The sequence below is a fragment of the Camponotus floridanus genome, unplaced genomic scaffold, assembly GCF_003227725.1.
Source record: "Camponotus floridanus strain SB8 unplaced genomic scaffold, Cflo_v7.5 scaffold5, whole genome shotgun sequence".
Taxonomy (NCBI): domain Eukaryota; kingdom Metazoa; phylum Arthropoda; class Insecta; order Hymenoptera; family Formicidae; genus Camponotus; species Camponotus floridanus.
The window spans coordinates 3,070,592-3,082,714 of NW_020229658.1; the positions used below are offsets into that span (position 1 = coordinate 3,070,592).

Consider the following 12,123-nt stretch of genomic DNA (forward strand, 5'->3'; position numbering starts at 1 on the left):
CTTCTGTATTACCAGATTTAACTTGTACATATAATAAATATATTCAATAATATACCTATACATTAAGATTATTCTCCTATATTTATACAATTTGCAAATTTCTATTTTGTTTCATTTTAAAATTTAATTTTTCAATCATCTTCAAAATATTATTAAATCTATCATATATTATTAAAAACTATTCACAAATAATTTAAAATCTTAAATAATAAATGTGATTAATAAATATATAATAGAATAATGATATAATTTATGCGATAATTTGGGAAATTATGGTTATTTAAACTTTTAAATAAACTTTTAAATCATTAATAAAATTAACAATCGCAGAATGTAATCGATAGTTTTCTTAAAATAGGTTTTTTAAATATAAAACATATATTCACACATATTTATAGTTTTATAAATCACAGTAAACTCGCAACTTATGCGTGTCTTTATTTATTATTCTACATCGCTATTGTATCTTGTATGAATGCAGTAGAGTTTGCTAATCTCGCGTGACCGCTGTGATCTCGGCAAGAGAGCGATCAATCTTTTGTAGAAGCTGGTTTTTTCAGGAAAAAGAGCTACGTCGTCCCTTAAAAACGATTATCGCATCACACTTTAACCGTCACGTGCCGTTCATGTGAGTAAAGCGATGATCTTTTTTTCCAGCGTGACATGCTTAGGTATTTTATAAGCTAAGATTAATCGTTCGCTCGCAGTTTCATCTAATTATAATCACGGATTTTAATACAACACTAAATATTATTATTAATTTTGCAAATTATTTTCTTAATAATTTCTATCATCTTTTATAAAAAGCAATAATTTCTATCATCTTTTATAAAAAGTTGACAAAAATATAATACCGAGTAGTGATTATGTTAGATGAAAGAAATATATCAAATATATAATAGTCATTTTATATAAAATTATAATATTTTTTTACTCGTCTTATTTAAGTATTTATTCAATATCATTTAAATTTAAATTAACTTAATTGCATTTAAAACTAATTTGTAATTTTTTATAAGATGAAAATGTTCAGAATATTAATATTAATGAGGTAAAATATTAAGAAGAGTGGATATTTTTTTCTCTCAATCAAAGAATCGACATCATCTATAGAATATTTTAATACAATATTAAACCATTCATACGGTTTCTTTAGTTTGAGAACTGCGTAAAAGTTTATTAATATCTAGTAAGCAATTTTATGTCGCTCTTGATTTTATTTTTAGTTAGATACGCAGAAAGCTGCAATCGATACACAGCAAAGAAAAAATAACGACTATTATATATATCAGACAGACAACATGCATTAATAATTCATTACGCGCGTAGGATTAAGGAGAAACTTTTCGATTTAACAACTCTCAAGGAGGTGGATTGTTCCGATTTTTCTCGAAAGCTCACGACTTCCTGGTCGCTTAACCATTTAATGCACTTTAAAGATTAAATCGACCTTGCGCACTGCGTATATTTTAAATTAAATCTTAGAGAAATTCCTTAATTTAATTTTTAGTTTTTAAATTTTTTTTATATAATATTAATTTATGCCTTGAGACTTACACAAATAAAATTTACAATTAAAACTAAAAGAGTTTAATATTATTTTTAATCAAAAATTTGTTTAAAAAATTTTGTTTCTTAATTTTTATGATATTCAAATAATCACTTTAATGATACTTAAATAATCACGATAAATTTCTTAATATGAAACTAATTTAAAAAAATTAATTCATATAGCATACACATACATATAATCAATTTTGCATAACATAAGATGATAAAATATATACTTTTATCGAAAATTGATTTATACGCATGTCTATAAGTTTAATTCCTAATTTTTTGTCAATCTTAAAGATATTTAAATTATAGGAATCTCATTATCATGAAAGTTAAGAGTTTAGAAATTTTTTTTCGAAAATGCAATAAAACAAATTATTATAAATCAAAATTATAAATAGAAACAAATTGTAGATAGAAATTATAGATACAGTTACATTTAAATTAAAGCAGATAAGAAAATACACATTCTTCAAAAGTCGAAAAATGCAATAAAAAAGAAAGCGAGAGAGAGGGAAAAGGAAGTGCATCAAGTGTGCATTCAAGTACGCGCGTCAATGGCAAGCGATTTTGCAGCAAGGCCGAAGACCATGAATTCTTATTAACGTCTAAGTATTTCATTGCTTCAATGATATGGCATAATGAACGAAATTAATCGTGGAGAAGGTCGCGGATATTCTCGCAGTTTCTACCTACACTTGCAATCTGACGCAATCTACCAATTTCATCCGTGACTTTTCCGCTTAAAAGCTAATTTGCACGCATACAGAAATAACTAGGTCCAAAGCAACGTCTGTTTAATATTCGCCGTTTAATAATTTGTGCGTGAAATTCGAACAAAATTTGCGGGAAATTTTGCTAAAATGAGAATAAATTAGGATATCATCAACTTTTCATTGTTTTAATATATACAATTGAAATGAATATCAAGAGAAAGAGAACGCGTATCTATTATTATTATAAAAATTTATAAATATATTTATATTATTACATCATTTACTTCATTATTAGTCATGGAAAATCGTTAATTTTGATATTTCATTAAAAAAAGGAAACGAAACTAGTATTGATATGTAAATAATTTTGCAATGTTTATTTGTATCTAGACTTCTGCATTCGTATTCCGCGATCCGAATCGATCATCGATGCGGTTTAATATGCTTTTTGCGTGATTTGGGAGCTTTTACGCGCAATGAAATCGTACCCGCTTGTACGTGGAACCAAGAGAAAAATCCTTCATATACACGCGAATCCGAGAAACGATTAGTTTCTCTCGCATACGTTGTACATGCACAGAATTTTACCAAATCTATCGATTCAAGTATGTGCCAAGCAGAACACGATAACATTTATTTAATTTATTTATAGATTTATATGTATATCTCTTTCAATTACTAATTTAATTTATTAATAATTTTAGTTTTAATGAAGAGCTATTTTGTAAAAAATGTTAAAGTTAATGTTCAAAAGTGATCTTCAAAAAGTATCAAGAAATGACATTTTATAATATGAGATTTACAGATTTTATAAAATAAATGTCAAATTAATGTTAAAAAGTATCAAGAAAATGATATTTTATAATATGAGATTTACAGAAACATACATATTCGAAATTAGATTTAATAAAATTGTTTTTACTTTTTTTTTTTTTCATTTTTGGCCTGCTCGATATACTATTGAGATTGCAAAAATGAAATTGCAAGTGCACTAGATTCCTCCATTGAGACTGTCTAAGCGGTCTTAACGCAATTGAGGCGAAAAGAGTGCCTCGGGTTAAGAAATAATAAGCGAACGTCGACTCTCTCCCATCAGGGAAGAAATTTTCTCGAATGGAAGTAAAAGAGTCCAATTAGACAGTTTATTGTAAAGGGACAGGCATTCGCGGAAAATTCATTTCGTTTGTGATTTCAGGGAACAGTTTATTAAAATAATATAGATCTGTCAATCGGCAAATGAATAATTGTTGGAAATGTAAGCGATATTACGATATCGAGATAGTGCGAAAAAATTGAAACGCGAATAAGTAATTAATTAGATAGCTTAATTCAGCTGCAGAACATTTTCTGCAAAGCGTACTTTATAATTTGTTTCGCAGTGTAGTTAGTGATCGAGCATATTCAAATAAGTTACTTTTGTGTGATTCGCAATACAGATAATGTACGACAGAACGACTAAATCAGATTTCCAAATTAATTAACAAAGTCCAGTACTTTGATCCGTTTATTTGACGGATATTATACCGTAATTTGTGACAACTTTTATTGAAAAATAACAAAGAATTAAAACGATTCTCTTTATTTACAACAATACCAAATCTTTGCGAATTTTAGATTACCGTTTTATTCAAAATTAATGCGTTAGAATTAGTTAGGTACAATAAAAATTTTTGAAGTCAAAATTACAAGTTAAATAAAATTATCCTATATTAAATTATATTACTAGTACAAATAATAATAAATAATAATAATATAAATAATAATAAAGTATCTCCATTTAAAAATTATTTAGAATATAATAACAAAAACAATACAAATTTAATTTTTGCAAGCTGATCAAAACTAATATTTAAATATTAAAAATTCTCTCTTTTTTAGATTTATTTTTATATTGTAAAATTAAATCGTTTTTAATCTTATACTTTAATTTTTCTGTTCTTTATTGGACATTTAAAAAGTTATGTGAGATTTCATATTAATAAATCTTCATTGCTTTATTCGCAAAAACCACGAACTGACTGAAGGATAATGAGCAACTTGTTGTCCAACAACGCATGAATAGTTAGGTATGTGAGCATAGCCGTAATTTATCGTGATTTTATATCATGTTTTTTTACTATTTCAACAATATTCGCAAAATTAACTTCCGTTAACTGTCTCGAGAAATGAAATTTAGATATATGATATAATTATCAATTTAATATTAATTTGTTATTCTAAATTTATTGCAAATTGTAATTCCAAATTTATTGCATCTTCGTATTATCAATTAATAGAACATTAAAAACAGAAGTGCTAATATTTATCGTTTCCAAATAATACTTATAATAAATTGTAAACAAAAAACAAATAAATTAAAATTAATTGTTAATTAATTGCTTAAAGATATTACAAATATATTTTACAATATTACATTTTTATAAGTGCATAATATATGAAATACTATAATTATATAAAAAAATAAAATAATAAAAAATTAACATCAATATTAAAACATAATACAAAAATTAATATCAGCTCGATATACATCAATTTATTTCCCGAAATAATTACTATTAAAATATCATAGTTCTGAAAATTTAATATTTGTGAAATTAATTTAAAAAATAATCGATGTTATAATGATTTTAAATCTAGAGAGGAAGTTTCTAATTGATTATCTCTAAATTTTTATATCTTAAAATGATATAAAGTTTGATCAATATCGAGCAGAGATTTGGCAAGCACAATTAATTTAATAAATAATGAATTAACAAAATTATAAATTACTTACTCCGTTGTTGCTCCATCATTTGATGTTTTTCCGAGCCTTCTTTTTCTGTCTTGTTCATCTTTTGCTGCACCTTTGTAGCACTTATAAAACACTCACTCGCAAAAATATGGTTAATTACCATCGCGCACATACTAATCACCAAAATACAAGCGCTTAATTTATGACACGCGATGTGGTAAATTTAAAAATAAATATTAATAATGTTTGTGTAATTATTAAACGTGCTGCAATAATGTTCAATCTGTTTTGTCGACGAATGAAAAATTCTAAAATAATTTGGCAATTTTAATCCGATACTGTGCAATATTACGCGATTAATAACTAGTTAAAACGTGATAATTGCGAAAATTATTTAATTATGTGAATTGGCAATCTCTAATTATTTATAGGAAATGATCGCATTTAATAAATTTCCTTATCCCATGATCGCGTTACGAAAAATAATATGACGACGGATCGTCTCATTCCGGTACCTTTTCATTCAAGTGTCCTCAATAACAAAGTCGAGCGTCTATGCGATATATGTAAACAATAGCGCGCTATATGCGAAGATTGAACACAATATTTGAATACGTATATTTTTTTGTCGCTACAAAATATTTAACATATAAAATAAATTTACATGAAATATTTCTTCTTTCTGATTTTAAATAAATTATATACAATTGATATCTCGGCATTTTGTTTGAATTATTCGATTTTATGATTTATATAATTGCCAGAATAATACAAGCATTAATTTATGGTAAATATTAAAAATAAATCTTATAACAATGATTGTATTATTAAACGAGCCGCGATAATGTTTTGTTGATGACTGAGAAATTACAAGGTGATTCGACAGTTTTTTCAGATACTACGCGAAATTCTGTGCGAGTTAGTGGCTATTTGAGACGAAATAATCACGGAAATTATTTAATTGCGTGAATTGACAATCTCTAATTGTTCATAGGAAATGATTGCGTTTAATAAACTTGTCGCGTAATTGCGTTTCGGAAAATAATATGACGGAGCGTCTCGCGCCGCTTTTCACTCTAGTGTCGCCACACGAATGACAATAGTTCGACCATCTGTACATATGTATGTAAACAATAGCGCGCTATGTGAAGGTGAACGTAATAATATTTTCATTGTATATACTTGTTATCTCGTCACAAAATATTTAACATATTATAAAGTAATTGTACATGAAATATTTTATGTTTCTTGATTTTAAATTAATTAATTATGAACAATTATACCTTTTTGTTACTTAAATCACTCAATTCATATATTATTATTCATATTCAATGTTTATTATTGATCAATGAATATGAAAATAATATATAAATTACATTTAAATCGGCGAAAAATTCAAAGCGTAATGTGAGATATATTAAAAAACAAGAACAAATAAATAAAGGAATAATTATTATAATGAAATAATAATTTATAATTCTATCTCCTATTGTTTTAATTTTTTGAAGCGCATAAATCGTTCAAAATATTTAATTTGATAAATAGATCATCGAGAATCACGATAAGTAATGAATGATGCCAATTGCCATCATTTCCTAGAAATAATTAAAGATTGTCAACTCATGTTATTCATTAACTTTCGATCGCATCCAATTAGCCATTACCTCATGTAGTATCAGGATATAAAATTGCCAACATAATTTTCAAATTTGTCATTAACAAGGTGGATATAAAATAGGATATGAAACGAATTAACTTGGACATTATTGCGAAGTATTTAATAATTATAACCATTAATGACTAACTTTATTTTAATATTTAACACACTGCGTATTATAAATTTGGCATTTGTATTCTGTTGATTAGTGTGCGCGCAATCATGTGTAATTAACCATATATTCGCATGTGAATGTGTGCGAATTCGATGGAAAAGCAGCAAAAAATAAACAAAAGAGGAGAAAGCAATCAAACGATGTGAGCAATCACGGGATAAATAATTAATAATATTTCAATTATCTATTATTTGTAAAGTTAATTGCTTGCAAAATTTTCATAGAGAAAATCACTTTACATCACTTTGAGTTTTATACAATTTAAAACTAGTCAATTATAGATTATGTTTAAACAATTGTTCGTTAAAAAAATAATTTTTTATATTTATTTTGCTAACAACAAATTCAAGAAATTAGGATATTTCAATAAAAGTTAAAAATTTGGAAAATATTGATATCAAACTGATATTGTTAATTTCTTACTTTTGATTATTTTTCTTTAATTATAATAATTCGTGTTGGTATATTTATATAAAAATATATTATATAAAAATATATTATTGTTTAAATCTATTTGCAGTTTTCAAATAATTAAATAACAATTAATCCCTATTTATTTATGATTAACCATAAAGATTATTCAAAAATGGAAATACCTATTTACGTGATGTTAAATTAAATCAATATTTCTATCTTTAATATCAATTTTTTGCTAATTAATAAATTTGGAATTAAAGTTACAGATTGGCAATATTTGATTTTGTTTTTCATAATGGAAGTGCCAGGTTAAAAGATATACAAAATTATATATTTGATGCAAATCAGTGTCATCGTATTAGTTTTTTATTTTTTTGTAATTTCTTCTTTTTTATTCATATATTTTTCTAATATTCTTTTATAAAGATATTTTTCCGATATCTTTTAATTTAAAAATAAATTTAATTAAAAAAACAATATTTAAAAAAATAAATTTAGAAAAAAAGTTACATTGAAATAATAATTTAGAATTGATTTTCTTTTTAAAAATTTGCAAAATAAAAATTCTATGATTTATTATTTAATATAAGTCTATAATTTCATTACTTCCATAATTTCATTACTTAATATAAGTCTATAATTCATGTTATTCTTTTATGGCCCGACAACTACCTTGTCTTGTGTAACATATTGAGTATGATCTAATAGTTCTAAAAATAGGAAAAGCGGACCCGTGATAGAAATAAATTAGACAACCAGACATCATTTGCTTTTGCCGACGAGTTACGCAAACTACTCGCGCGACTTCCTTACATATTTTTACAAGTTGCCTCATGTCATCATGCTAAGAGAATCATTAAATATTACTCACCAGTCAGGAAATAGCACCAGCGCCTCGGCAAGAATGTCCCGCAGTAGAGTGGTCGCCGGTGGCACGTGCGGCAGAATGACAGGCGCGAAAACGCCGCAAACACCGGCGCTGCGTCCGTGTCGAACCTCGTAGCGACTAAGGTAGATCGTCAGATAGCCGAGCAGATGATAATGCGAGGACGGCAGAGTCGAGAGCAGCTCCTTCGTCGAGGCGATCCACGAGTCGTGATCATTGGAGTAACTCTCTGCATCAAACATTTTTACAGAATTATTAGAATGAAGAGTTGCGTTCTAAAATTTGTTTGCCTTTAAATAATAATTAAAGTCGCATCTAAAATATATCCAGAGCGATATGTGTGCATCCTGTCTTCATCTTGTCTTTTAATAAAATTCTTATTTTAAAAAAGAAATAACATTACGGTTCTTACGAGCGTGTACGTTGAGCAGTCTGCCGACGAGGGTAGACGGCACGACGGGCTGCGGCAGTTCCTTCAGATACTGACGGAGGAGAGTCGCGGCGGTTGGCGGACACCCGGCTGCTTCCAGATCGGCATCGCCTCGCCGCTCGAAGGCAGCTCTCAATCGTTCTGCCAGCCGGGGACTGCCGCCCGACAGGCGAAACACCGCCGCGCTCTGGAAGCCGTGCGCCTCGATGTAGCTGCATAGCCGATGCACCACGTATGGCACACCCGTGTCGAGGTATGACTCGATCAGCTCCAGCCGGGTGCCGAAGATCCTGCTGGAGCCGGCACCGCGGCCGAGCAGCGAGCCCGCCAGGACGCGCTTCACGCGTGCGAGACGGGATTCATCCTGAAACAGGAGAGGTGGGATTCGTTAGGCCGCCTGGGCCTAGCGCGTTTTCATTGTACATACATAATCAAGAAACAAAAATATTTAAAATCTAAATTATTACTCTCTAATTAAATGAATACTATGCAAATAATGCTCTGTAAACAGTGTTTTAATCATTAAAATCGCACAAATGTGGAATTAATATTCTAAAAAGTTTTAAAAACAATTGCAAAAATATAATTATATAGATATTTAAAAGTATTATATTTGATATAAAATACAAAATATGTTATTGAAAATATAAAATTTCTGGAGAGAAGAAATATTTCTATGCGCATAAAAATAAGTTACAAAAGATATATGTATACAATGTTTTAAGTGTAAAACTTTTATGATAAGTTTTACTTGGTTTTTTTATTATTTTTAAATAAGTAATTATATATTAAGCAAAATCATTCTTAGAGTATCTTCAGTATATCATTCATAATATTCCATTCTTTACATATTCACACGACATTTATACGAGTCATATAAATAATTAGTGAAATGACGAGAACGAGAAAGCATAATCGACGAACAGTCTGGATCTAATAACTTGAAAGGCAATGTATCGACAAAGTGGAGTAACGAGTAGATATATACTCTGCATTCTCGCTCAACACTAGAAGAACCAGAAAGTTTCTTAACCGTATTTAGAATGTAGAACAACTACTATACGCTATTATCTCTAGCTATTAAAATAGCAATAATTATTGTAGATAGGAATTTCAACACAATTTTTCAACACAATTTTTCTTATACATAAATTATTAACGTAAAAATAGGATAGCTAAAAATTACAATAAAAAAAGTCAAAAATTACATGTCATTATTTCTAATACATATTAATATTGCAATTTAATATTTAATTAATTTTTGAGAAATTCGTTAGTAATTAAAATATATCATATGTGTATACGTAAAATAATACAATAATAATACAATAATACAATTCTATGTTTTATAGGTACAACTATTTTAAATACGGTTATCAAAATAAAAAATAATTAATATCAAAATTAAATTTTTATGATTAATTAATAATAAAACATAAGGTTGATATCTTATTAAGCGGTTGCAAAGTGTCAAAGAAAGATTACCTTATCGTGTGCTTGACGAGAACGCGTGGGGCTTGTTGAAGATCCATGATGATGATGGTGATGATGGTGGTGGTGATGATGATGATGATGTTCTTGCTGAGGGCGTCTCATCCCACTTTGTCTGTACTGCGACCCACCGCCGCACTGACAAAAGCGACGAGTACACTTGTTGTAAATCACATGATATTACATTAACATGCAAGACGACAGCCATTCAAAAGTTTGCCTCTCACTCGATCACCATTCTTGTCTTCGAGTAAAATCTTCGATCGCGGTTCAATCAGAAAAAAGATATCGATAAAAAAAAATAAGAATGCTAAACTTTTTAGTAGAAAAAGGAGAAAAAATATTTTTTCATAACAGAAAAAAGCATTAAATTTGTAGAAAAAAAATTAAAAATAATTTAGAGAAGAATTAAGCGATATAATTTAAAAACTTATTTTATAGTATATTGAAGGAGTGAAAGAAAAGCGAACATATTAATTTAAAAAAAAATATATATATATTTAAATATATAATTTAAATATATATATAGTTTTTAAATAGAAATAAGATTAAAAAATAAAGAAAAATGTACCGGTTTCTTTCAATAAGGAATTGGATGTTTCTGTCTCGTGCGAGGTGTCATTTGCACGATTATGTTGGAGAATAAATAGCATGTCAGTGTACCGACATTGACAGAACAATCGTAGAATAATTTCAATATTTTCGCAAGCGCACGATCGATACATGATGAGAAACGCGCATTTCACAACATAGGAAAAGCTTCGTTCGAGTAGATCGATGAACCGTGAAATGTCGTCGTCCTCGCTTCTATCGTCAATATTATTTATTATGATAAAAATAAAGGACGCGTCGGCAAACTTTTACACCGCTATATAGAAAATGTATATTAATCATGCAAAAAGGTTTATAGCATATTCTTCAGAAATAATATCTTGAAACTTTGTGAAAAAATAGCTCTGATATATATATATATATATATATATATATATATATATATATATATAGCTGTTCTATTTGAATTAATTATTCCACATTATTGCAAAGCGACATAATTTTAATACAATTTCTTGGAAGCATTTTATTTATTAAAATTTATAAGGAATTATTCATCAGAAACGGACGGACACTCAACAATCATCGATTCTTTTAAATAATTGCAAGTTTTTTGCGACGTAAATTTCTTTTAAACAGCACAAAGCGTTATCAAAAATAACTCGCTGACCATTGCACCGATAACCGATATACGGTTGATCACTTTACCTTGTCATCCATTCTTGCGGGAAAGGAAAATACGCAATTTCAAGGAACTATTACGAGACGGTTAATGATCGCCGATGATGCTCGCTCGCGACTGATCGCAGCCAACGGAGAAATTTCACGCCAACGACATTATTCATGCACCAAAATTGTGCCAAAATTTTGCGATTACGTAATCGAGGAGCCAGGTGCGTCAAGATTCTCTTATGTACTATTAATATAAATATGACTTTTTTTAGTCCGTTAGCTGTCAACATGTTGAATTTATGACGCAAATTGGAAAATTACTGCAAGATGGCAAAGTGTTTGTCCTTTAAATTATGGCAATTTGGATATTTTTCATTCACAAATAACAATGATTTTATGCAGAATTTTTTGACAAAATTAAAATTATTTTTGATAATCTACATTTGAATCAAGTTTATCGAAAACATAAAAATTTAATTTCAATATTTATTTTTTTATCATGCCTCTAGAGATACTATAATTAATTAATAATAAAAATTATATATATATTGTATTTTCTTTTAATTAAATATAATAATTTGATCATTTCAAGTATATTAAATAATTTCAAAGTGCTTAATAAAAGGAAATATCATTAAAAAATTTAATAATAATAATTTAAAAATAATCTTTGTGTTATATTTTAATAAGATTTTTCTGTTTCAAAAAAGTAGATAAATAACAAGAAAAATAATAATAAAAATAATATTAAGATTATGCGAATGTAGTTTATATCTAACGTAAGTTAAATAAAATATTTTGCCTCTCTATATATTAGTTTAATAAATTAATTAAAAAGT

At 27.8% G+C, this 12,123-nt stretch overlaps 1 protein-coding gene across 3 annotated transcripts in view; it reads right to left on the reverse strand.

The window, feature by feature from the left end:
• Positions 1–12,123, reverse strand: part of LOC105252583 (protein FAM13A) — a 47,059-nt gene that overhangs the window by 22,901 nt on the left and 12,035 nt on the right. For 2 of the 3 annotated variants that reach the window (XM_011260033.3, XM_011260034.3), the window contains exons 3-5: positions 10,055–10,198; positions 8,552–8,933; positions 8,125–8,368 (exon numbers count right to left, since the gene is read on the reverse strand). In XM_011260033.3, the coding sequence (XP_011258335.1) occupies positions 8,125–8,368; positions 8,552–8,933; positions 10,055–10,165 (737 nt within the window). In that variant the 5' untranslated portion in view covers positions 10,166–10,198. Of the gene's footprint in view, positions 1–8,124; positions 8,369–8,551; positions 8,934–10,054; positions 10,199–11,320; positions 11,511–12,123 lie in introns of those variants that run through there. The other variant, XM_011260032.3, reaches the window with a different exon arrangement.